Source organism: Artibeus jamaicensis, unplaced genomic scaffold, assembly GCF_021234435.1.
Source record: "Artibeus jamaicensis isolate MK-2021 breed Jamaican fruit bat unplaced genomic scaffold, CSHL_Jam_final scaffold_847, whole genome shotgun sequence".
In the NCBI taxonomy this organism is placed as follows: domain Eukaryota; kingdom Metazoa; phylum Chordata; class Mammalia; order Chiroptera; family Phyllostomidae; genus Artibeus; species Artibeus jamaicensis.
Window position 1 is genome coordinate 666,061 of NW_026522057.1, and position 27,990 is coordinate 694,050.

At 43.2% G+C, this 27,990-nt stretch overlaps 1 protein-coding gene across 12 annotated transcripts in view; it reads right to left on the bottom strand.

Annotated features, from left to right (window-relative positions):
* MAST2 (microtubule associated serine/threonine kinase 2) overlaps positions 1–27,990 on the bottom strand; it is a 166,346-nt gene that overhangs the window by 16,411 nt on the left and 121,945 nt on the right. For 8 of the 12 annotated variants that reach the window (XM_053660533.1, XM_037149817.2, XM_037149816.2 and 5 more), the window contains 7 exons: positions 21,407–21,498; positions 14,537–14,612; positions 12,022–12,042; positions 10,151–10,229; positions 7,840–7,994; positions 6,434–6,509; positions 3,718–3,927 (listed from right to left, as the gene is read on the bottom strand). In XM_053660533.1, the coding sequence (XP_053516508.1) occupies positions 3,718–3,927; positions 6,434–6,509; positions 7,840–7,994; positions 10,151–10,229; positions 12,022–12,042; positions 14,537–14,612; positions 21,407–21,498 (709 nt within the window). The remainder of the gene's footprint in view (positions 1–3,717; positions 3,928–6,433; positions 6,510–7,839; positions 7,995–10,150; positions 10,230–12,021; positions 12,043–14,536; positions 14,613–21,406; positions 21,499–27,990) is intronic. The other 4 variants (XM_037149823.2, XM_037149822.2, XM_053660535.1 and 1 more) reach the window with 1 other exon arrangement.

The following is a 27,990-nucleotide window of genomic DNA, read 5'->3' on the forward strand; positions in this document are numbered from 1 at the left end:
AGGACTGAGTAGACCTGAGGGCGGATGAGCAGGAACAGAAGGTAACTGCAACTACAATTTTAGGGAATTTCAGTGAACCCATAAACAAAATAGGAAATAGAAGAAGATGAGCAGTTTAGGTGAGGATAGGTAGAGAACACTGCACATTTGGTTTTAGAGAAAAAGTAGGTAGGTGAAAACAGAAACTTTTGGACTTGCAGTGACTATACTAGGCACTTCTTGAGCATTTGCTTGGCCTAGAATCCTTCCTCTTTCCTACAGGAACTGTTCTCCCTTCTACAACCCACATTTGTGTGTGTGGTATCACCTTTCCTCCCACCTCCCACAGCTGTCCAGCATGGATTACTGTCCTAAGAATTAAAAACGGGTAGAAAGACAACTGTTACTATTAGTGTGGCAGACTATATAACCTACTCTTGGGTGAAAAGGGATGGCCATATCCACCACAGAGACAGAGAAATAGAAGCACAGAGAAAAACAGACGAGAGAGGGGGATGAATGCTTTCTGGGTTTTCAGAGGTTCTGGTTTCTAGTGCTGGTCCCTTCGTAAGGCCTGGCTGTATTTTTGCCTTTAGTTCTCCAAGACCCACCCCTTTTATAGTTAGTTCCCTTTCCCTGCTTGAGCTACTAAGTTGGCTTTCTATTACTTGTAACTGAAGAATACTACTGATCTGGAAAGGCAAAGTGGAGGAGTCCAGTAAGCAGGTGGGAACAGGCATCTGGAGCTCAGGAGAAGAGGGATGAGAGTAGTCACACATGGGAGAACTCGAAGAGAAGGATGCAGAGAGGGGTGCCCAGGATGGGGCCCTGGAACATCGGCATTCAACAGATGCGCAGAGGAGGGACCTGTGGAGGGGCAGCAAGAATGCAAGACTGGAGAGAACAGTGCCATGACAACCAGGGTGGGGGGAGATTCAGGAGAAGTATTCATTGTGTAAAGTTCACAGACAGGTGAAGAAAGATGGGGCCTAAAAGGCCACAGGATATGGCAATTGGGCAGTTGATTCCTTGGTGACTTTTGCCTGAAATGGTTTTAATGGAATGGTGAGAGGGGAATGTAGAAGGTAGAAGACTGAGCAGTGGGTAGGTTGTAAGAAAAGAAATAGCAAATGAGGACCATTTGAAAAAAAATGGCTATGAAATGAAGAGAAAGGCTGGGCACTTGGTGAAATCTTGTTCATTCTTTTAAGACTCATCCGAAACATCAACTCTGGGAAGCCTCATCTAAGTCCCTGTTGCCCCGACCCCCTCCCCTGCACACAAGAAAAACAAGAACTAACTGCTCCCTTTCCTATGTTCCCCCAGCCGTTTGTTTGCTCACACCACATGGTACCATCATGTTGTCTATAATTAGTTGTGTCTCTGAAGCTACACTGCAGGGCCTTGTGAATAGAGAGGCTGGGTCTTTTTTCTTTTCTTCCCTCACATGCTAAGCCCAGCAAGGTGCCTCCTAGGTAGCAGATGTTAGTCAATGTTTGTTGACTGTTTGAAAATGTATGATCTTCAGCTCTGGAATAAGCCAAACCTGGTCTGGGGGGTACAGCTCTGCTACTTAAGAAATGTGTTTTCTTGGGAAGCTTTGGTCTCCTCATCTGTAGATTTAGGGAACAATATTTTCCTTACAGTGTTGTTTAAAGATGAAGACGGATAAATTAAATGAGATGATGTAGTGTCTAGCATGTATAAAGTGTTCTATAAATGAGTCATTTTTTATTATTTTCAGTCTAAATCTTAACATGCCATTTAAATTTCAATCCAGTCGGCGATTCCCCATGGCCTTCCTGTTAAACTCTAAGCTTCTCACAAGGCCCTTCAACTTTTGCTGCCTCCCCACCCCATGCCTAATGCTTCACATTCATCTACAGCTTTGCCCTGCAGGAATCCTTCACTCTAGCCACGCCGAACTACTTTATCAGTGGTCCCTGGACTGTACCAGGGTCTTTTACCCCTCTGAGAGGTTGTTCACACCATCCCCTTGGTCTAGTAAACTCCTACTCACTCAAGACTCGGCTTTTCCTGACCCCTCCACGTAGCGCCACCACGTCCTTCTCTGTGCTCAGAACTGACCTTTAATCAGCGGTCATCAATCACACTTACTATAATAAACACAAGTGAGATAATTCCGCACAGCATTCGGTGTAGTGGCTGGCACACAGTACATTTAACAAATGATAGCTGTTATTTTTACTGTGAGTATGTGTTGATAGCTCTGTAACCCTAGTCACCAGTTAGAACCTGCAAAGAACTTTTTCTGCATTCCCGGGGTCCAGCTAATTAGGGAACAGAGGATGCAGCAGCTCCATTTTCAGCGCTCTTCCTGCTGCACCAAAATTCCGGCCCCTAGGGGTGATGAGTCTGGGAAAATGCCTGAAGTTTTGGGCAGCACTCTGGCTGTAGTATTTCAGATTGACCTGAGATGCACAAGGAACCTTGGCAGTCACGATGTTGGTCCTTTACCCGATGCTGCAAATTCCCGATTCCTACCCACTACTGGAGCTGTTAGGTATTGCTGAACAGAAACAATTAGCTGCCAATAATTTTCATGAGACTTTAGCTTCCTAAGGTCATATTTATACAAGATTTAAACTTAAGTATTCTTTTGAAATCAGAAAAATATTTTCATAGAAGAAAGTACTTTCTCATCTATTAAATCAAAACTTCCTCACTGTAACTCTTGCTCAGTGGGCCAGTGCACCTTTTCGGGGACAGAGAACAATCTGCTACCTATAACATATAAAAATTTTTCCAGTATTTGACAGTGACAATCATGATCCTCTTTAGTCATCTTTTCTCTAGATTCAACTATTTCCTACATTAAAAAAAAATTCCCTGCTCCTAATTTCTAGACTGATACACTTAAGTCCTGTTTGATCATTATCACTCGGTTCTCAGCTCAGTGGGCACTACACTGGAGCAAGGCCATGGGTCTGGAGGTAACAGGGGTCTGGACTGGGAAATACTCTAGAGACGGGAAGAGCCCTGACGGCACAGGCATGTCTCCTCTCCCTGGAACTGTACTAACAGTGGGAGAACTGCGATCTCAGTGGGAAGGCATCTGCCTGCCTCAGTGGAGAGGCCGACAGGATGGAGAGCGCCCAGCATGGAGCAGTGGTTAGGAACTCAGTGTCTGTCTGGTCTCTACCACCTCTGGGTTACTATATACCTTCAGCCTCTCGGAGACTCTGTTCACCCTGAGGAGGGATCAGGTCTCTCAGAGCTTAAGTCCCCACTAAAGAACTTCTTACCAAGCAAGTAGAATGTCAGCAAACAGTTAAACCCATTGTGCAGGCCTTGGGCCTGCCTTCCCTCGGCTCAGGAGAAACAGATTGAAGGCTGTGCTTACGCCAGTATTTCTACTAGAAGAGAGCTGCCCACAGCAACGAGGGCCACTTTATGGCTTGAGTTACAAATGTCCTAGTCAAATATTTATGAGCGCTACCAAATTGGTGGCTTGGGCAGAGTAATTAGCATTACAAGAAGAAAGGGCACACTGAACTGAGTTCTTCTGATACCAAACAGTCCTCCTCAGTGACAGCGGGGACTGAAGAAGAACCTGAGTCCATCAGCACCACACTTCGGGGTGGGCCCTGAACACCAGCAAGGAGGTGGCAAGCAGGCTGAGAAGACTGGGAGCACCACTAATGCCCTAATCTTGGTTTAGGACTACCGATCCACTACCACATGGCTAATTCAGAGTTCCAGTGCAAGGGCACTCACGTCTTGCAGAAGTTTCTCTAGATTCTCTTGAAGTTCGTAGAAGTACTGCGATGTAATGAGGCCACTCCGAGATTTATCCAGGCAGTCTCGGGCCATCTCTATCACTTGATGATGAATAAAGCTCAAGGCTCCATCTGCCAAGGGCAACACGCTGTCTGGAGCGTTGGAGGAAATGAACTCTGCTAGGCGCTCTTCCATTTGTGCAGTGGCCTGGGAATAAAAATAGGAAAGGTGACACTTCCCTTCTAGTTCTAGCTCTGCTGGAACCAAGCCTGAAGGACCCAGTAACAGGCTAAGGGTGGGCTCTGTAGCCCTGGTTTCCTGATGTTCTATCTGGTGCATCTGATGACTGGAGATCTGAGAGGGTCACCTTCATGTCAACTCAAACACTGTAATCGAGGCCCTCTCTCACCTGGCCTTTGTCCACGCCCCCCAGCCTTGGTGGGCATGCTCTTTTGCTCTCAGGACACTGAAGTGTTTGTTGTTTCTCCTCCTTTATTATGCTGTTTCATGCCTCTGTCTGTTTATGCTGTCCGGTGTGTAGCTTTCTCGCCCATCAAACTCCTATGACTCCTTCTAATCTCATGTCAAGCACCATCTCTCCTCTGGGAAAGTTTTTGATTCCTTCAGGCAAACCGGGGTTTTCTTTCCTCTGTGCTTCTACTGGCCCTCTCGGCTGTGTAAACTTAGTGAACGGACACTGACAGCTTCCAATCTTCTGAACTGGGAACTTCTTCAAGTCAGAGAAAGTCTGATTTATCACTTGACCTCAGGACCCAACTGAGTGAGCCGAACAGATAGAACGCTGACTGAATGTGTGCACCTGCCTGCTCCCGGGTCTGCATTCCCCGCAGAGCAGAATGGGAGTCTGGCTCTGAGGCCTCTGCGGAACCTAACTGCACAGTCACATCAAAATGACAGACAGACACCAGTTAACACGCTCCTACCTGCCTATCTAGGTCTTGGTCTTTTTTCCTTTGCCACCAGATGGCGATTTCTGATTTCCAGTAAGTGTTTAGGGGTGTGTGTGTACACATATACATACGCATACGCATATACCACACACATATATACACGTATATATGATATTCATGTGGAGGGACGGGGACAGGGAGCAGGAGAGGAGTAGGGGAGGAGCGAGGACACTGGAAGGAATTCTGACACTCCGTCTCTAACGAAACAGTTCATCTTACAGGAGTGACTTGGCGATGTGCCCGTGAAACACACACATGCAGTGCTAGAGTGGCAATGCAACACCAAAGGAGGAGGTGTTGTACGGGGAGGAGGGAACATGTGAGGTGCATTTCTAAACACTACACACCCCCAAACTTCTTTACAAAGGAACAAGCGTTACAAAATGATGTCCTAGCTGTACATTTTGCTGCTCTTCCTCACTCTTCCTCTCCACGGCTGGTCAGCACAGACCACAGGGCACGGGGCAGCAGAGAAACAATAGCTACCACTTACTGAGTGCTCACTATGTCCTGGGCACAGTTAGGAAAGCTTAATGTTCGTTCATCTTCACAAACTTCCATGAGACAGATACTCTTATGATCCCAAATTACAGGTGAGGCAAGTAAAGCTCAGAGACGTTAAATACTCTGTCCAGGGCCGTATAGCCAGTGAATGGTAAAAGCAGGTTTGAATCCAGTCAGTCTGATTCCAGAACCTATGCTCTTCTTATTGCTGCTTCATTATTTATGTCAGGAGGGAAAGCACAAAGTTTTCACACCTTTGCCCTCTGCCACCCATGTGTGTCCAGGAGGTTGCACCTGAGCCTAGAGAAAGGACACTCTCTGGAGGGGCCGGGAACCAGCTATGGCAGACCCTAGATACAGACGAATGGGTAGACCCAGGGGTGTCTGACGGGGGTGCAGGAGGCTGAGGACTCCCCCTCCCTGCCGTCATGGACGGGGCGCCCACGTCAGTGCCCTGGCTCTCTGTCGGACAGAGCAGGCTGTGTTTGGCAGAAACAGGGCCCATCACTAGAAGGCCTGGTCAGAGTGACAAGCGTGCGGTGTTCAAAAAGAAACACAAATGGGAAGCAAGGTCCTGGCTCCACATACAGGGAGGTTTGTGGCCAAACTGCAGAGTTGTAAAGGTCATTTCTCAACTCTCTCCGGACAGTATCCTACTTTCCTCCCTTAGTATTTTCCTGCCTGAAAACACAAACCCAGCTGTGAGTAAGCAGCCCTGAGACCTGTCGCCACACTACTGCTCCTTCCGGCCAGCTTCCCACCAGCGGAGCACGTCCGTCTGTGCACTCTTTTGTGCCCAGCAAGGAGGCGTTGCTTATGAAATCTGCACAAACAAAGGTGCTCTTGGAGGGCAAACCCCATTCTGGGGGAACCCTGACTCATAGGTCCTGATGCGCTTGGTGAGAAACAAGGTCTCCAGTTCTTTCTTTCCCACTAATATATAGTGGATTCCTTCTTGACATTTCCCTCCAGATCCCTCTCCCTCCAAGGAGTGAAGAAATAGAGGCCCTACAAGCACAATCCTTAACTCACAGTCCTCTGTGCCATCCTCTTCCCCAGCAGCCTGGAAGCCCTTGTGCCTGCATCCTCCTCCTCCTCCTCCTCTGGAGCCTTCTGCTCTTCTTCTTGATTATCTCTGGAGACTGCACTCCATCCCCTCACCCCAGTCTCCTTGTTGGGGATGGCGGTAGGCAGCCATCCTCAGAGACATTATTAATCTCCTTTAAAATGGATCTTACCTTGGGGAATCTTTCTTTGTATACATGATTCATCATTATTATTTCACTGTCAAAGGAAACTGGGGACCGTCCAGGACTAAATAAGAAAGAAACAATTGCATTACTTTAGTGCCATGGAACTTTTGAGAAAAAAGATGGCCCTTCCCAGAACCCCTGCCCTCCTACTGTCCCCAGTACCCACATGCTCCCACCTTAATGAGTGCTGAGGTCTAGAGCCTTCCTTATTCCTGGAGCGAGCCACACCCTCAGCTCAAAATGATGGTATCTACAGCTAGGCTACCTTTCTACAGGAAGCCGGCCTTTACAAGACCTCTCTACCAGGGCCTGAAAAGGCCTACAGCCCAGGAGACCAATCCTGGGCCTACTGGTTTCTAGGGTGACCTCCCCCGGAACAGGACTCTTTGGGTCTTCTTCACTTTGGCCAGTGGAGTCAGGTGTACTCAGCATGTTGTAGGCATCAAATAAAATCAAACCACCACCAAAACACCAGAGAAAGACAGTTGTATACCTGTATATTTTTCCAAACAAGCTGCAGCCAATGGGGCTAACTCAGGCTCTGACCTGGGGCACAAATGAGGCCCCAACAGATGGGGCACAAACAGATGATATATTATAGAATTGCATATCTGAAGCCTATATAATTTTATTAAATAGTGTCAGCCCAATAAATTCAATAATTTTTTTAAAAAGCCATGCTCATCTTAATTTACACCCTCTTCTTTCACCTGGAATTTTGGCACAGCTTTACTAGCTAATACCAAAGAGAAGAGCCAATTAATAATCTAGGAGGAATTCGCAGATAAAAAAGCTGTTAAGGTGTGGTTATTCGGGAAAATGAGACAGAGTCAGATGGGCACGTAAGTCTCCTTGTGAACAGCTTCTTCCTCGAGTCAGCCACATGACTTTTCAGCAGCAACTTTCTTAGCTGACCTTGTTCATACACCATGAGCCTCTGAGGTCTGCAGCCAGGTAACCATCAGAATAGATGCCACTACTCTTCTGTTACTGAATGGACTCTAAAGTGCATTTCTACTGCTAACCACTGGACAACATTATCAGGTACCTCTTGGGGAGGTGAACTGAGCTGTACTCAAAGCCAAAAAATCTTGAGCTTCACCTCACGTCAAGTTTGTGCCAATGTGCTATGCCAGGGGTTGACAAACTATGGCCCCAACACCAATTCTGGCCCACTGCCTGTTTCTGTACATCGAATTCACAAAGTGTCTGGGGATGCTTTCACACTACAAGAGCAGAATTAAATAGCTGCCATAGATATGGTATTGCCTGCAAAACCTGAATTATTTACTATTTTGCCCTTTATAAAATAAGTTTGCTGACTCCTGTGCTGTGCACACAAGCTGAGCTCCACAGGTCCTGGCGCTCACCGAGCAGAGAGCACCCCTTACCTGAGGCTGCGGGAGCGGGGCCGCATGGCTGGGGACTGCCGTCCCTCCTCGTCTGGCACACTCTCAGTGCTGAAATGCTTTGTCAGAAAGTGCAGCTCATCAGCTGTGGGCTGGAAGGGCAACTGGTGTAACTTTTCCTGCGAGGAGCATGATGACTAGAGGGGAAAATGTTTTAAAACCAGCATTAAAGGCACGTCTGAGGACAGCCCAGGAATGAAGAACTGAAAAAGGTCAGGGCCGCCCGCCCGCTCAGTGTAAACCCAGAGTCAACCCAAAGTAGGCATTCTTTCCATGGCTCCCGTTAGCCTCCAATGTGCACGATCCTGTTCATCTCTACCCTGCAGGCCCTTAGACCTCAAAGTCCTTCACAGGCCTGGGAGAGAATGGACCCAGGAGGTCATGTGATGTGAGAGCACTACCCAGAAAGCTTCTTTAGGTGGCAAAAGCAGATTCTTCTGCATGGAGCGTTGGCCCTCACTGAAGCTTTTGGCTAGCTGTGATGGCAAGTGTTTAATAAATCATGCTTTCTGGCTTAGGAAATTGGTAAGCCCGGCCTACAAATGCTGCCCCCTGATGATTTTCCCTTCCACAACCCTGGCAGAGCCCTCAGGGTGGTTTAGCAATGTTTCCTTTGGGCCGTTTATCCAGAGGACAACTGGCTTTACCGAGTCTGTGCAGGCCATTCCCAGACTCCGGGGAACAAAATCTAGGCAACAAAATCCATCAGGGGAGAAAAGAATTTTAGATCTAGATTACTTTTAGACTTCTAAAAGATCAGACTTGACCTGAAAACAATGAATAATTCTAAATCTTGCCCAATGACTGAGATTCTAGACAAGAGCCCACTGCCAATCGCAAGGGACTACTGAGGAAGGGAGGGCACTGCTCTAGGCCTTCCGCAGGGGTAGCTGTGGCCGCGGGGCAGCCGGCGAACTCTCCCCTCGCCTGACAAAGCTGACTAAGAGACCAGGCAAGTCTAACACCACTGGCCCAACTTCTGTTCACCCACTGATTCAGGATCTGGGTTGAAATAGCTAAATCCATGTAGTCAAAACTTCAGCACCACACCGAGAGAACTTTGTTGTAATGTGAGCCTCAATACCAAGTGAGAAATTAAAAAAAAAAATTGTTTTGGCTAACAGTGCATACTTCTCTCGTGGAATGCTGGAATATATGAAGTTGTGAACAACCAGTGAAATGTCTCCACAGAGCTCTGTTTTGGCCACAGTTTTTCAATGATTTGGATAGAAATTTCAGAAAGTATCTTCACCTAACTGTAGCTAACATGAAGCAAAATTGGTAAAATATACCACTAAAATAAGCCAGAGCGATGGCCTGAGTCTATTAAAATTTATTGAACAGAATACATACATATCTAATATGAATGACTCTACCGTGGGTCTAAAAAACCACCTGTTTGAGTAAAGAATTATGGGGAAAGGGGTATTTAATAAGGAAAGATCTATAGCTTAACGGTTACCGAAAGACCAATGAGATCTTTGGATTGATTTAAGAGTAACATCGAGGTCACGGTAGGAAAGGATGGTCCTTCAACCTTCTTGGGATTCATGAACACAGACACGCTAAGCCGAGAAGACCTGAAGAACGGTGGAAAAGTCGGGGAACGGGTCACCCAGTCAGTGGCCTGATTTTACATGGCCTGCAAAGCTTAAAATACTTACCATTTGGCCCTTCACAAAAAAAGTTTCCCAGCCCTGTCACCCTAACTTTAATTAAGAGTTGCTTAATGAGGAAGACTCATTTTAGGGTCACTTCTGCATGATAGAAATTAGGACATTTGTTGTGTTTTTAGTGAAGGGCTCAACTTGTTTGCTGAGACACATCACATAACAATCATCCTTCTGTTCCTTTTTGAAAGAAAAAGGTGAAAAAGGAGAAGAAGGGAATACCAAGCCTTTGGGATATCAAAGGGGTTATCTGCTCTCAGTTGCAGTCCTAGAAATAAGGGGGGAGAATAAGGGAACCGTACTTAGGAGTCCCACTGCCCAGTCTCACTGGCAAAGCAGAACTCCCTCCTTAAGCCCACCTGATTCCACTAAGAGTAACTGATGCCCAGAGAGCACCCTGGCTAATTCTTTCCAAAGGCATTTTGGTTTTTTAAATGGATCTGGCTACGGCTGTAAACAGCCACCAGCCCTCTGTCCCACTCAGCCTTATCCCTAAGCAACTTCTTTTTGTTTGGCTTTTGAGGAAAAGCTGAGAATCATTTTGCAACATGGTAGGGATAGACAACAATAATTTGTAGGGAATTATTTCCTAAGGAAATACGGCCACAGATTTGGCTACTTACTGAGACGGTAGAGCTTGGAGTGTTGGTTCCATAGCCTGAAGAAGGTAAAGAGGCCAAAGACCAGCGCCGCCCATCGGTCCTATGTAAGAAAAGACTATTAGACCGTTTCTACAGGACCCCACCCTGAGGCTTGGACCTGCTCATCTTTCCATCAGTATTATTTTGGGTAGTTGGTTCACTTTCTTGTCTCAAGACAGCACTGCTTAGTCTAGTCCATGCTTTCACGTCTCTCTCCTACATGGGCCTATTGTGTGTTTTCCACTGCAAAGACAGACATCTCTGACTACAGAGGAGTTCTTGACTTTTATTTCAGTTAACAGAAGAGAGCACCTGTTACGCAATACTGTTGTTTTAGAGTAAAAATCTTTAAACTCCCAACTTAATCACTTTGGGAAAGCAATGACAGAGGATACCAGCTAAAGGCATCGTCACAAGGAGAGAACTGCCACTGATGCAGCTATTCCCTCTTTCAAAGGCTCCATGTGAAGGGCTCTCTGGTCTTCCCCAGGCCACTGGGTTGACAACAATCTGGGTCTCAGTATGAATCAATCAGTGGCTAATAGTCAAAGGCTACTTAGGATTCAGTGGGACCCACAAAAGTAAGTGCTTGAGAATGTGTGCCAAAGAGTTACAGTAAGTTATGAGACAGGAGTAAGGTGGCATAGCCTCAGTTGTACATGAAGCTTTGGGGGCAGGCTTCCTGCTGCTCTTGGGAGGATGCACTCTTAAATCTAATCATAGAGAACCACAGTAGGAGCCTTGTAAAAGAAAAAAAAAAAGGAAAGATCAAGCAGCTATCTGGTTTGAAACTTTTATAATACGGACAAGTGATTCTTTCCTGGACTCTGGATGTGCTGTAACACAAGTGTTCTTTCTTGAGGAGCTTGGGCATAGAGCCCACTCTGGTTGAAGTTCAAGAAAAACTTCTTCGCTGCTACCCACAGAACCTCAGACCATTAGCAATGGAGGACCTTTAGGAGTTACGTTCAATAACCTCAGACTCAGAGAAAACATTAAAACCCAGGGGGGTAACCCCTTAAAACTAAGGGGGTGGAGGGAGGAACAAAGAGGAAGGGGAAAAGAGGAATCGATCTTTTTAGGGCTTCTACTTTTGAAGCCCCCTCCCCTCCCCCAATACCTAACAGCTTTCCCCCCACATTCTGTAAGGGGCAGTCCCCGGTTCCATGCCACATGCACGTGACTCCAACTCCATGCCACCCAGGCAGCCAGCTCTGCTGGAACCCAGTCTCTGAGGCAAAAAAATGTCCAGGAGACCACTCAAGTGTGAGGCTCTTTCCGACCTCTGTTGAGTCCCACGTCCTGGGAGCTCTACACAAGAGAGCAAGTCAATTCCAGGAAAACAAAGCTCAGCAAAGATGGACTGGTCTAACTCGGGGAGGGATTTCCCGAACGCTTGTCAAATCACAATTTGACAGGTGATTTTCCCTCCTTCAGTTAGAAGTGGAAACCAATTGCATAGCAACTTTTTTTCCCCTTTTTTCTTTTAAACTGAAGAGCAGGGACCAACAGAGTCAGAAAGAAATGCCACTAAAGGATGTTTTCATTTGCTCTGCCTGGTCATCTCTCTGGGCAACTGAGGAAAGTTGTGGGAATGAGGGTGACTTGTCCCTAGGCTGAGAAGCCTTAAACTATTTAGCAATTCCTGCCTCCAAACATATGAGCTTTGAGCCTTGGTTCCAGCAGGTGGAGGGGGTTCTCTTAGGGCCTCTCTGCTAGTTACGAAAGGCCAAATGTTTCTACCCACAGCCAGGGAAGACTCGTAACAATCGGCTCTCACCACGCACAAACCCATTCTGTCTGGCCATGCATAGCAGTTTCCCAGCCCCTCGCCCCACCACGTCCGCTATTACCTGTCTGCTCTGTGTCCATGGCTGTAGTGAAAAGACACACGTTATGGTGAGAATCAAAGGAGTCTGGACAGACTGATTTGCTTGGCCCCTGGCATTTGGTCAAGCTTGGCAAAGGTGGTCTTTCTGTTTAGAAACTTGTGGAGTTTGAAGTCAAATTTGCAGGACCGACAGGTCTATCATTAGCACAGTATTAAATATGTTTTGTGTGATATTCCAAACTAATGTGATCCTATAAGGCTCAAGCCTGACCTCAGTAATCAAGGAAACACATCTTTTAGGCACTTTGTTTGGCAGGGTTGAATCTTCCTTCCCAGCCCACCGATACTTAGCTGTTTTCCCTACTATGTCCTATTATAAGAGGATAGTCCAGGGTTCCGTGACCCATGCCTATGCCTCAAACTTAAAGCCACCTGGCATACACTGTTTGGATCTCAGTAGTAAAGAGCCCCTGGCCGACCTTACTCAAAAAACCCGGGGAATGAAGTAGATACACAGGCACCAATGGAACATACTATCCCATCTGCCTGGAATGGTCTACACACCTGTGTCCTCATTCCCAACATGGCAGACTCTTTCTTATCCTTCATGTCTTAGCTTGAAAGTCAGTCCTCCAGAGAGGCCTTCTACTGTCCACTCAGTATGGATTCTCCAGCCCCATTCCCCTCCTATACTTTCACATAGCATCACATTCTTTCCCTTCATGGTACTTGTCAACAGTTTTCAGGCATGTATTTGCTTGTTCACTATTCTTCCCCACCACTCATTCAGTCAATAAGCACCGACTAAGTGCTCATTACAGACCAGGAGACACAGTTTTCAATATACTAAATTTTCTCTATTAAAGGAACTTTTATTCTGGTTGAAGGGAAATAGAAAACAAGCCAATAAGAAAACATCAGGTATTGGACAGTACTAGCTTGAAGATTAAAATGGATCATTTGATGACCCATTGGGTTTCCTTGATATTGTGTGGTTCGAGAAGGCCTCTGTGGAGTTGGTATCTGAGACATTTAAGATGAGAAATGAGTTAACTAGGTGAAGACCCAAGGGAACAGCATTACTTACAATGGGAACAACAGCTCCACGGACTCTTCTAAATCTAAGTTTCAAGAAAGTAGGAGTTATATCTATATAACTAAGTACCCAGTACAGTGCCTGGGAATACTGGGTGCTCAGTAAACATTTACTGAGTGAGTGGGAAGTAACTTGATGCCACTTATCAAGATCAGTCACAGGCCTTGCTGTCCCAGCTCAGACCTAATCTGAGGCTACAGTTCACACGTAGTCAAGGCAGGGAGTTTGGGATGAGTTAAAACTTTCCAGCTGAGCTGGAAAAACAAATGCACCAATACAGCATATTTGTATACTGTCACGGGCTCCTACTCGGATCCTCGGTTAACTACCTGGAAGTCACACAGAGGAGGAGAGATGAGTCCTTGAGATAAACTCAGACAACATTTGTGCAGAACCAAATAACTGAATCAGAAGGGGCACCAGCACCTGAATCAGTAACCAAATTTCTCCCAACCTGTCCATGTCTTTTCAGCTATACAGAACCCTAAAGAGGAAAGGGGTAATTTGCTTCTGTGTTGTCATTTGAATAGTGAGTTAATGCTATTTAAAAGAATCTGCTCTTTTCTATTATCTCTTTTTAAAAAGTAGTCTAAGTGTAAAATTTGGGTCAAGCTACACACACCATTCTCTATTCATTAAATCTGTTTAGCACATAAGGTTATTTCTTCCAAATCTGGAGCCATGATTTTTTCCAAGTCTTAATGCCAGAGACCGACTCTAACTGAGTATTTTTCAGAAAATGTTCCAAAAAGTAAATCACTTGTCTGTGGAGTCTTGGCATGTGGTTTGGATGGACTCATTTCAGTCAGCTCAGTACTTCTCCAGAAGCCAGGTGATACCCTGGCAATGGGCCAAGCTGTCAGGACTGTCCTCATGTGCCAGAGATAAACTTTTATTGCTTCCGGAGACTTGAAATGTGAGGATGAATATAAGGACAGTTCTGTAATGCACCAAGTCTTTCTAAATCATGGGAAAATAAGTCAAGACCTGGTAGTCTCTTTATCTCCAAGAAGAGGAAGCATATAAGGCCTGTTCTAGCTCCTTGGGACGGGCTGAATTAGAGAAGTAAAAATATATCTTTGGGTCCTCCTGGGAAGAGAACCCATTCCCCCCCCCCCATCAATCACATTGGGAATAGCTCTCAATCAAGAGTATAATGTTTTGGCATACACCACTCAGGAAAACCTGGGACACGTGCTTAGAATTATAAAAATAAATCCACACCTAATATTGATTTACCCACCCAAACATTCCAATGCAATACCTACAGCATAGAGAAAGCAAAACTTGAACCTAGGTGAGGAAGGCAGGAAAGAGTTTTGGTAGTGGTGGCCCAAGATAACATACTTGGGAGGGTGGTCAGAGCAGGAAGCTGATGCTAACTGATGTTCACACAAGTGTCATGCATGCCAATCACAGAGGATGTTTTCCATCAACTTACCTACGGGCTGGAACAAAGGAAAAGTGAGCGGGTGCGTTTGGAGAGAAATTCCGGGGGCTGTCCAAAGGACTGTTACCTGAGGTAAGGAAAGTGAACCCTTTGTGAGATTTGTTTCAGAGAAGGGTTAAGACAATCTTTAGGGAAGAAATTTGCCTCAAGCATTGGCAATTAGCACATAGGGTTATTTTTTCAGGCCCACCATTAGTTTAATGATTCTCTTTGTAGAAGATTGTCAGCCCAGAGGTTTCTCCTTTGTTCCCAAGTTGCCTTTAACCATTTCTGTCTTCCAAACATCCATTTTAGATGCACCCGTGACTTGCCAATCTCTTGCCCTCCTAGGAAGACCTCAGGTTCCAATATGCCTAGTTGAGTTAACTCAACTTCCAATGGCTTGAAGAACTCATTTAGTACAGAAGGCATGACCAAATACTGAAACATTCCTCAAAGGGCACCAGGACTCCTGCTCCAAAAGTCTCTTACACGTAATCTCTGCACACTGCGTCCAAGGGGCTAACCCAGAAATATGTGTGCTTAAGGGAAATTGAAGTTCTCAGGTGGGGACTTAGTACAGCAGTGTTCCTTCAAATAGTCCATACACAAGGCCTCCAAGTCTGCCCAGCAGACTTAGTGCAGGAATTATTCTCATCTCTTTATTACTTTTCATATGTACCCTGTAACTTGCTAACTTACAGCTCAGAAACTTTGAACAAAACTGGGTGCTTACCTTTGCACTAGCCACAACAGTTCTCAAACCTAAGTTTGCCATACTTCTCTAATGTAACTTCCAGCTGGGGGCTGGTTATTAGGAGTTCCCAGCTGGCAGAAGCTATCAATGTGTTCCTGTCTAAAAGGCTACGATGTACTCACTACATAGCCAATCCCTGTCTACTTCCTCACTTCTGTGCTCAGCTCTGTGCACCAACACTGGCTATGAGAAACTGCACCTACACAGGGGCACGGCAGTTCAGCATGCCTCGGCTTTTTCTTCAACAGTTGCTTTTTGTATAGGGTGTGGATGTCCCAAGGTACCATGAAGCTGCCCAGTTGCTTTCCATTATCTCCACCTGTTGGGAACTGCCCTAACCTGGTTTCAGGAGCTGTAGCCCCCCCATGGCTAAGGCTGAGTGAGCAACCTTCAGACCATAAGCCACTAAGAAGACAAAGCTTATCTCCATGGCAGGGGTACCACCTCTGCTCCTTTTACTTCACCCTACCTGGCCCCCAATGCTTGATTGGTTAGCCAGTGACAGGTAAGATGCCTCAAGGGAGGGACGACCTAAGACAGGCATGATCACGGGGGCCTCAAGGAAAGACTCGGGGGCTACAGAAAAGGGGGTGATGGACCCTCACCCCTCGGCTTTGACATAGCCTGAGTCCTCATTCTGTCTGCAAAAAGTCTCCTAATCTATTGGCTACCTTACTTTCCCTGCCCAACTTAAGCCTGAAACAATGCCTTAAGCCTAAAACAATGCTGGTGGTGGGTGCAGCCCTGTGCTGGAAATGGCAGGTTCCCTAAGGCAATCAGCCCTAAGAAAAAATATGTAAAATCCTGTGAAACCTGCTTTGTTTAAAATGCTCTCAATTAAATGATAAGGGTCCAAGCAGGAAGTGAGTTTGTTCCTCAAAGTTTTACAGCCCTTTAGCTAACTGACCCTGACTCAAAATAGGCCCTCAGAGTTCTTTGTATGTTATCTATTGTTTGATCCCTACTGCCTGATAATGATTAATGAGCTTTATGTATATACCCTGTCTTTCTATGCAAATTGAACCCAATAAAAGCCCCTCCCCTGAACCCAAGGCAAGGCTCTCCCCTTGAGAGAGTGGCTGCCCATTCCTTTTCCTCCACAGGACTGGGCTGTCTGTGTGAATTTATCTTGTCTCATCCATAACACCATGGACACTGTAGGCTGGTGTCCGTGTCATCCATCCAACAAGGTCTGGTAGCACATAATATTTTTCTGTATTGACCCAGAAAAAAACAGCCTCACAATGCCAAACAACCCCATGCAGCAATCTTTACCAATTATATACAGGCACTCTCTTTGGGAGAACTAATTAAGAAACAGAAGAAATATTTGAAACAATGACTGAGAATTCCCTCAAATTAATGTCACCAAACTACAGATCCAGGAAGCCTGGAGAACACCAAGCAGGATTAAATAGAAAAAAAGAAAAAGATAAGGATTATACCCAACTTCTCAAAAACCGTGCAAGCAAGAAGAGAGTGAAGTAAAATAGTGTGAAGTGTAAGGGGACCCCACTAACATAAAATTCTGTGCCCTGTAAAATTATTTTTCAGATGTAAAGGAGGAATAAACACTTTTAAAACAAAAATTGAGGGCATTTGTTGCCAGTGAACCTGCCTTAAAGGAAATTGCTAAAAGTTCTGAGAAGAGGAAAGTAATACAAGTCAGAATTCAGATGTACATACCAAAAGGAATTAGTGGAGATAAAATTAAAACTTTGATATTTTTCATATTATTCAAAATAATAACAGCACAATGCATTTTATTATGTATGCTTGTGTGTGTGTGTGTGTGTGTGTGTTTCAGTTCTTATATATTTGTGAAATGAACCCCTGAAATGATACAAAAGACAAGAGGGAGTGATACAGGTAGATGGCCTGGCCAGTTCCAGAGTAAGTGAGGGGTTGTAAAAAACACCAGAGGTGGCAGAGGTAAAGCTGAGCACAGCGTCTGACACCCCCAGGCTGAGACCTGGAGGGAAAATCATTCCTACTCCCCTCTGGAACATGGTGGAAGGGGGAGATGCAGACCTGCCAGTCTAGCCTGAAAAAAGGATGGGATTGGGTAGGGGAACTGGAACCTTCTGGAGCACAAGGATTCTGGGCTGGGAGACTGAAAGGAAGGATAGGGAGAAACATGTGGTTCTTCTTTCCCCGGAACCTGCAATCCAGGCATGTGCCCTGACCACAAATTAAACAGGCAACCTTTAGCTTTGTGGGATGATGCCCAAATAACAGCCACACTAGTCAGGACAATGAAGTTATTTTAAATATAAAGACACAGAAAGATTAAAAATAAATAAAGATATACGAACACTAATTAAAAGAACATTGATTGGATTAGTTATATTAATTTTGAACAGAGAAGACTTCAGAGCAACAAAAGTTATCAGGATAAAGAGGGACATCACATAATGATAAAGGGGTCAATACTCTAAGATGACATAACCTTTAATGTGCAGATGCCTACTGACAGAGCTTCAAATGGTTAGAACAGCAGGGAGAAATGATGAGTCCAGTTCTATAGTCAGAAACTTCAGTGCCCCTCTATCAGAAATTAACAGATTCAGCAGGCAGAAAATCAGTAATGACAGAGTTGAACTCTACAGCACCATCAGTCAACTGGATATAAGTGACATCTATAGACCACTTCATCCAATGATAATAGAATACACATTCTTCTCAAGCTCATGGAATATTCACCATAATACTCCACACTCTGGGCCATAAACACACCTTAACAAATTTCGAAGAATGGCAATCATACAATGTTTGCTTTCAAATAAAATTAAACTAATAAACAATAACAGAAAGACGACTGAAAAATCCCAAAACACTTGGAGATTAAACAACACACTTTGAAATAACACATGGGTCAAAGAAGAAATCTTGAGAAATTAGACAGTATTTTGAACTAAATGAAAGTGAAAACACAACTTACCAACATTTGTGGAATGCAGCAAAACACAATTTAAAGAGAAACTTATGATATTAAGTGCATATATTAAAAAAGAAGACCTAAAATAAATCCTCTAAACCTCTACCTGAAGAAACCAGAAGGCCCTAACTTGTATGGCTCAGTGAATTCAGCACTGGCCTATGAACCAAAAGGTCAATGGTTCTATTCCCAATCAGGACACATGCCTGGGTTGCAAGCCAGGTCCCCACTTAAAAATGGGCAAAAAATCTGAACAGACATCTCATCAAAGAAGATATACAGAGGGCAAGTGAGTATATGAAAAGATGTCCAGCATCATATGTCATTAGAGATATGCAAACTGAAACAAGCAGGTACCATTACAAACCTATTGGAATGGTCAAATTCCAAAACACTGACAGCACCAAATGCTGGTGAGGTTGTAGAACAACAAAAATGCTCATTCGTTGCTGGTGTGAATACAAATGGTACAGCCACTTTGGAAGACAATTTAGCAGTTTCTTTCAAAACTAAGCAAACCCTTAATCATATGATCCAGCAATTATGTTCCTTGGTATTCATCCAAATGTACTGAAAACTTAAGTCCACACAAAAATCTGCACACAGATATTTATATCAGCTATCTTCATAATTTCTAAAACTTGGAACTCACCAAGATGTCCATGACTAGGCAAGTAGGTACATCCAGACAAGGGAATATTAGTCAGAGCTCAAAAGAAATTATCAAGCTGTGATAAGACATGAAGGAATCTTAACTGTATATTACTAAGTGAAATGAATCAATTTGAAAAGGCTACATACTGTATGATTCCCACTACGATATGACATTCTGGAAAAGACAAAACTATGGAGACAGTGATGAGATTAGTGGATGCCAGGGGCTGGGCAAGGGAGAAATGAATAGGCAGAGCACAGAGAATATTTAGGGCAGTGAAACTATTTGTATGATAATACAATGGTGGATACATACCATTACACACTTGTCAAAACCCATAAAATACACAAAACCACCAAGAGTGAACCCTAATGTAAACTATGGACTTGGGATAATAATGATGTGGCCATGCAGGTTCATCAACTATAACAAGTGGTCACTCTGGTTCAGGACGTTGATAGTAACTGCACGTGTGGTGAGAAGGAACATGGGAGCCCCCTGTACTTTCTGCTCGATGTTGCTGTGAACCTAAACTACTCTACAAAGCAAAGTTTATTAATTAAAAAAACAACAACAATTAACTAGAAAGGTTCCAGTTCCAGAATGGCTAAGTGCCTCCTGAACTGACTTACTGTATTTGTAATCCACTTATATATAGTAAATATTAATATTGAACTGAACTGTGTAAAATAAGCGGGCTAATTTCAAGTCATTAGGTCTCGTATTATTCAACAAATTCCAGACTTCAAAGTGAAATGACAAAGTCGTTGAACATCCTAAAGGCCCAAATACCAGGATCTGTGAGATCTGCAAATGTAACTGATGTGAAGTTTGATGTGTATGGAACAATCAGTGCTGCCTTTCCCACCAGCTGGGTAAGTATGGGGTCTGCATCCATGAATTAGACTTTTAATTCAGTTCTGCTCCCTTGATTTCTGAGGTCTGCCTGGATTTTCTGCAGCAATTTGAGGAAAGATAATAATGATAGCTAACATTTATGATGATAATAACTAAGCATGTTACAGGTACTAACTCAAAGCTAGAGTCCGTAGAACCAGGCAGGATGAAAAGGCCAGATGATGTTCTCAATCAAAGCCACTTGAGTAGGGAAGATTTAGTCCCAAACTGTAACTGCCAGGAATCTAAATAGACAGATAATCATTTCAGAGAGGAGCAGCCAGCAGTAATTACCGCCCAGTACTCATGTTACAGTTGGGAAACTATGTACAAGGTCTAGATGTGCTAAATTTACTTCTATATGATGAAAAGGCCAGGTCAGACATATGCTGAGTTTTCACAAAGTTCCAGGGTAGAATGCGCTGAGCTAATATACAACCCAGTCCATTTTTTTGGCTAAGTACCTAAGCACAGTGAGATCTTTGCTTTGAAGGCCAAGTATGGCTTCAATTCCCTGGGTCCTCCTCCCATGCTCTTGGTGGTGTCTTCTAATTCAAGAGTTAGTGTTTGAGAGTTTAATTGATTCTTGGAAAAGGGCCACGAGCACAATGAATAGCTCAATCTGGGCCCAGTAAAGTGAGACCCATCTATCAAGGACAACGATCAATTTCAGAATCGCCAGACTCTCAAGGTGCTCAAACTGTACCACATATACTCTCACTTCCTCTCTGCCAAAGACACAGTAAACTGTGAGCAAAGAGACAACGCAACTGGAACATACCTGTCTTTGTTTTGGTGCTTTGGTATTCTTTTACTGCCCAAAGACAGATAAGGCCCATGGCTTACCAAACCCAGACAGCAAGCTCTGAATGGCTTCCTGTGGTGTCAAGCCTGCTCCACTTCCCTTACACCTAGGTCTGCAACTTCCACTGTAAACAGTGTAGCAATGAACAGTACAGCAGTGCAGGCATCCTTTCAACACCCGAGTCACCTCCTCTGGTTCCTCTAGGATGCAAGAATACACGTCCAGAGCAAAATACATGGCTAATGCAAATGAGGTCTTCTGCCTTATAACTTTCATAGATTCCTCAGCCAGAGGCAAGTAACTCTGTCTTTACACTGTCTGCAGGGGCCCATGTGGAGCAGAGTCTGAAAGCATGAGGTCATTTGCTTCAATTTCAGTATGTCAACATGAAACAAATATTTCTCTCACTTTTGTTGACTCCTGTTCTAACGGAGGGAGTTAACAGAAGTCCCATTAGGCAGAAAATTATTACTGTGAGCTTTAATCTGGGGCATGGTAGGATGAAATGTTAACGGAGCCCTTATCACATGGCCCAATAACTGCAGCTATAACATGCTCTTAATACACTAGAATACAGGCTATGGCCCCAGGATACATACCAGGCCCTAAGATAAGCACAAGACTAAAAAAAATGTGGACAGGTCAAGGCAAGAAACAACTAAATCAAAAACAGAGTGAACACATTCTCCCATAGAAAGCAGGCTCATGAGCTCTGTATGCTTCAGCCAGAAAATGAAGGGACAGTGTAATGTGCTGAACTACAAAAAGTAAGAAGGAGAAAAGAAATTAGGCATCTTTCATTCCACTTTTCTTAACCTTCAAGCACTCACCTGTGTGGCCATGGAGTGGTGAGTGCGGCCGTGGTAGTGTAGGTGACGTGCTAGAGGTCACAATCAAACTCTTACGGTTACTTGTCCGACAACTGCAATGAAAGCACAAATGTTAGTTGTGGTGGAGCCACCACGGGCCCAGAGACCTTGAACGGCTACAGAGGAACAAAAGAATGACACCATTCCATGGACTAAGCAGTACATTGTTTTCAACTGGGTTAGCAACTATTGTTTGCACCAGTGAAATTTCGTAACTCACTGTGTTCCACCTCGGAATAACTTTTGTCAATGTTTAAGTTTTACTTTGTATTTCCACTGCCATTTTGGCTTTTGCATCCCAAGCAAACACAAGGAACTCCCTAAGGGTAATAATCATTTCTTAAACGGTATGTAATGATAAATAACCACTGCAAATTTGAGTTAGAAAACAAAATCACAAGTCATACATATTCTCATATCTCCTAAAAATTGATGTTCTAGGCATAAAAACAAAACTATTAACTTAATCTATGAAATTTATTTTTTAAATGGCTTAATCCATGAATTAAGTAATATTTTCATATCACTATACATTTTAAAACAGGCCTGGGTTCCTTCTAAAGTTGGTTTTCTAATGCATGTTAATGCCTGAGGCTTTTTCTTGTGGTTAGAGTAAACCAGGTCAGGATGGAAAGCCATTTCATGCTCTACCTGCTGCTGCTGAAAAGTGTGCAAACATTTGTTTGAAAGTCAGCCCATCTTTTAAAGGCATTAGGGAAGCTTGTCACTTATATTCATCGAAACAAATATTTACCGAACATCTACTATGTACCAGGCACTGTTCTGGGTGCAGAAGGTAAACAGTGGGGAAAGTCTCTATTCTCAAACCAGAGTTAATAGTACTATGAGAAAAGATAGAAAGAGAATGCTCAAGAAATAGTGAAGAAGTCAAGTGGGTGGCAGGAGGGGAGAATGACAGGAAAAGAAGTAGGTTATAGAAGCTACGGGGGCGGGCCAGCTGGAAGACTGTCAAAAAGAACTATTGGAAATGTGATGAAAAACCACTGGAAAGATTGAGATCAATTTCAAGAACAAGATTATGATGAGAAATGACAAGTACCTTTCCCCAAGAAACCATCATAACTAATGTAAATCATGAGTACCCCTCATTACCTCAGTCACCATCAAATGTCCAAGACTTCCATTCTCCAATTCGACAGTCTCCCTCTGCTACTTGAACTTCAAAGAAAGCTGACACTGTGCCTCCTTGAACTTAGTCTGTCATCAGTAAACTTCTTACATATTCAATTTCTTTTCTGAACACTCACTTTACATTCTAGCTCTAACCGAAACCTGCTGTTCCCCAGGACACCATAGTCCTGGTGAAATCCTTTTAAAACCCAACCTTCCATCTATTTTGCAGCTATACTTGGGTAGCTGAAGGTGACTGAAGAAAAATTTCAAATCATGCTGGCTGGTATCTCTTTACGATGATAAACATTAACGTAAAGGGTCTTGTCAACCATACATTTGCCTCGGCAATAGGCAATGTGCACACTTGTGTGCATTCTCTCTCTCCAAGGTAATTAATTCACATCTTGTCCCCAAACCTCCAGCACTCCTTCCCCACCTCTCACCCTTATCTTCTGACTGCTTTTTATTCAACTAGGGGGCAGGGAGGGCATAAAGTAGTACTACATGTTCCTCAACAAAAATCTACTAATCGAAATCTATATTCATACGCTCTACTTCCTCATCTATAAAAGCAGAATGAAAGTCCATGCTCCTATCAAAGTGAACTCCCCTATTCAAGAAGTCTGCACCTGCGCGGCCTTCTCTCTCTCTCTCCTATGGCACGAATTTCCACTTTCTCCTGGATCATTCTCATCATCATAGAAACATGCTGTCATTTCTTCCAGCTTAAAAAAAATAAAAGCTTTCATAGACCTCCCCCAAGCTACCCATTTCTTTTCTCCTCTATTTAGGAAAGATTTCATGTAGCGGTTCTGTGCTTGTCATTTTCACATCTTCATTTCCTAGTCTCTCTTGAGCTCACTCTAAACAGTCATCCCCATCCTGCCACTGAGATTACTGTTTTCCAGGTCACCGGTGACAACATTCAATTCTCAACCTGCATTTTATGTATCCTCTCAATATCGCTTAAACGTCTTAACTCCCTTTCTAAGAAAAACATTGGAATATAATTTATGGTTAATGAAACATAGAGGTCTTAAGTGTTCTGTTCGATGAGACTTACCTCTATATACCCACACAACAACTTACCAAGCAAGAGACAGAATAATGCACTAGTGCAGAAAGTCCTACATGCCCTTTACCCGCCAACCCCCCGTGCCCCAACCACTTTCTTCTCTCTCCATGTTAATTTTGTTTTGCCAAATTCTGATAAGTAGAATGATACATTTTTGTGTGTTTGGCTTCTATTGTCCCATCTAATATCTGTGTAACTCTTCCTGAGATACTTCTTCATTTAGTTTCTAGAACATAATATATTTCCTCCTATCTCACTAACTGCTCATTTTTCATGCTCCTTTGTTAGTTTCTTCTCTCCCTGACCTCTAAATCATTTAGTACGCTAAGGCTCAGATCTGAAATATCTTTTATTCTCTCCCTATACTTATTTGCTAAATAATTTATCCAATTTCATAGCTTCAATTCTGTGATGCTGATGATAGTTGGCTTAGCACTGCTGACTGTGCTCTCTCCTAAATGCAACATTTATATATCCAAATGCCCATTGACATCTCCGACTGGATGTCTAAAATGCATCTTAAAGAGGCACAGAACTCTTTCATTTCCCTCTAAAACCTGCTACTCCTTCCAAAGTTGTCTCTATCTCATTACATGGCAACTCCATTCACCCAGAAGCTCAGCAAAAACCTGTGAGTCATTGTCAGTTCTCTTTTTCCACACCAACATCCCAAACAACCAGCAAGTTCTGTGGATGATACTTTTAAAATACAGTGGTACCTCGGTACTCATCATTAATTCATTCCAGAACTCATGACGAGTGCCAAAACTGACAAGTATCAAATAAAGAAGCATTTTCTCTTGTGGAACAGTGTTATGACTCATACAAGTTCTAGCAAGTGCAATGAGTCCCCAGCAAGTGTCGAGTGCAGAAACATTTTTTTTCTTATCAAAATGCAAGAAGTACAGGGTTTGATGAGTTCTGAAGCCAATGAGTACCGAGGTATGACTGTATGTCCTGAGTCTAAACAATTCTCATTGCCTCTAGTTTAAGTCTAAATAGATTTCTGAATGGTCTTCTTCCCCCTTTGGTTCTTCCTGTCCACCCCCATGTCCCCAGCAATCTATTCTTCAACGTGAACCAGAAGATAGTATTTTTAAAACCACAGATTAGATCATGTGAACTCTTTCTTAAATACCCCAAATGGCTTCCCATCATAGTTTGAATATAATTCAAACTGCTTTACATGGCCATTTAAATTAATCCTACTGGAAAGAATCTATTTTTGCTTAGATAAGGTTTTGTCTTTTGGATTTTCTTACAAAGAAGTATATCTATGCTTATTTAGCCCCTTGTTCTAAGAATAAGATACAAATATTCTCAAAAAATAACTCTAGGCCATGCAGTTCTGAACATGAGAAACTATATGAAACTACAATGACCCCTGGAAAGCTCACCCAGACCAAGGGAATCCTGAGCAGCAGGAAAACTCAGATTTCTGCACGATGGTTTCCACTACTTTCCTCAACACGTGTGTCCTCTCTCTTTTTTTTTTTTTTAAGATTTTATTTATTTATCTTTAGAGGGGAAGGGGGGAAGGAGAGAGGGAGAGAAATATCAACGTATGGCTGCCTTTTGTGTGTCCCCTGCTGGGAACTGGCCTGCAGGGAACTGGCCTGCAACCCAGGCATGCGCCCCGACTGGGAACCAAACCGCGATCGTGTGGTTCGCAGGCCCGCGCTCAATCCACTGAGCTACACCAGCCAGGGCCCTGTGTCCTCTCTTCTTACCAAATTCTACCCATTCTTTAGGGACCATGAACTCAAATGAGGTTTTTTTGTGTGTGTGAATTCTTCTTTATTCTTTTGAGCAGTAAGATGTCTTTCCTTTCTCTGAACTACTTTATACTTTAACACTTGTGGTTCATACTACTCACAGTCTCTGTGTTGGTGTGGTAAATAGAACAGGGCTTTGTAATTAGATCTGACTTTGAGATTGGTTATTTGACCTTGAGCAAGTCTCATGAATTCTCATGCTCTGATATTCTCAAATATACAATGAAGATAATGTAAATATTATGTATCATTCTAGATGACTCTCTCTCTCTTATATATTAATTCATTGTAAATCTTATTGGCTTTAACATTAAAATATATCCAAAATCGGATCATGTCTCACTTCTTCCACCACCTTGGACCAAGACCCCATTATCTCTTTCCTAAAACAGCTTCTTCATTGGTATTCCTGCTTCTACACTTATAATCTATTCTAAACAAGACACCCTTAAAAACATAAATCAGAAAAGACTTCCACTTCCAACCATGATGGAGTAACAAGGAATAGATTTACCTTCTCATGTTGTAAGAAGCTGGGCAACTTATAACGTGACAACTAAAAATCAGAAACCACCTCAAATGTCCACTGACAGGTGAACGATAAACAAATCACTCTATACACATACAATGGAATTCTACTCAGCAATAAAAAGAGTAACTACTGATTCACACAATGGATGAATCTCAAAATAATTATGCTGAAAGCAAGAACCCAGACATAAGAGTATATTCTGAACAATTCCATTTATATAAAATTCAAGCAAATGCTAACTAATCTATAGTAACAGACAAAAGATCAGTGGCTGCCAGACCAGAGATGGGGAACAGATTATAAAGAGGCATAAGGAAGCTTTTGGGAATTACACATATGGTCATCATCTTGACTGTGCTAATAGTTTCACAGATGTATGCCTTTGGCAACCCCCCATCAAACTGTATGTTTTAAATATGTACATTTTATTACACATTATACTTCAATCAAAACTCAATAAAGCTGCAAAAAAACTTTAATGTAAGTAATATCAAAGTTACTCTTCTGCTTAAAATTCTCCCTTTCTCACTGAGAGTAAATGTTAGTGGTCTTTCTCAATAGTCTACAAGGCTTTGCATGGTCTGGGTCTCTATCTCCTTCCCTCTTACTCACTCCACTCCAGCCACCTGGGCCTCTTTACTTTTCTTGGAACAGTCAAGCATGCCACTGCCTCAGGATACTTCCTTAGTCTGTGTTTCCCCCCTCGCCTATATCAGGTCTTTGCTCAAGTACAAACTGCTCAACTAATTTTCCCCTGATCATTCTATTTAAAATTGTAACGGCCTCTCAAACTCTTTATCTCCCTTTCCTAATATATTTGTATCCATAGCACTTATCACTATCTAAGCATATATCTTGCACGTGTATTTTGTTTGTTGTTTCTCTTTCCATGAGAATCTAAAGTCTACGAGGTCAGGGGCTTGCGTATGCTTTATTTACTGCTGTAATCATCAATGCCTGGAACTCTGCTTGGCATACAGTAGGTTTCCCAATATATGTTAAATGAATGAACAGATGAGTATGATTTGTTACAAGGTTTAAAATCAGAGGATACTTGTACATCTGGTACATGTAATGTATATTAAACCATTATGTCTAAAGTCTTTGTGTATGGAAATAAAGATCTCTTGAAATTGCAGAGACAGGTAATTTATTACAATTTTATTTGCCATGATCTTGTTTAAAATTTAAAATAAAATTCAAAACACTGAAGATCGTATGTCCAGGCTACATGCCTTTTAATGAAGGTACACATAATCTCAGTTGGCAAATCAGCAACAGCTGCCAGAGGAAAAAAGGTCAGGCACCCCAGCACAGATGCCATGACTCAGCTGAGATCCAACACTAGGAACTGGTTAATTTTTCCATTTCATAAGACTCTGGACGTTTCCCCAGGATCCTAGAAGATACAAGGTCTTAATTCTTTCCTCCCAGTGAAATGAAAGCACGGAGGTTTACAGTGTCTCACTAAGTCTCAGCTGATGGGAGGTAACCTGGAAGCCTTCTGAGTTGATCGATCCTCTGCTGCCTATTTTAAAGACTGGGTTGAACCACACTGCTGTCCAATACAGCAGTCTCCCCTTACATGCAGGGACACCTTCTGGGATCCCGAGTGGGTGCCTGAAACCACAGACAGTACCAAACCCTATATACACTACATTTTATCCTATACATATGCACCTATGATAAAGTTTAATTTATAACTCAGGCACAGTAAGAATGAACAACAATTAATAATAAAGTAGAACAATTATCACAATATACTTTTTAAAAATAACATATTGCAACAAAAGGGTCATTATTAAGTAAAGTAAGCACAAGCACTGTGATATCGTGACAATCAGTCCTAATAACTGAGAGGTGCACTAAGTGACTAATGGGAGGGTACTGCACACAGTGGAGACATGCTAGATAACAGGATGATTCATGTCCCAGGCAGGGCAGGGCTACGCAGTGTGAGATTTCATCGCACTAATCAAAGGGTGTACAATTTAAAATTTATGAATTGCTTCTCTCTAGAATTTTTTAT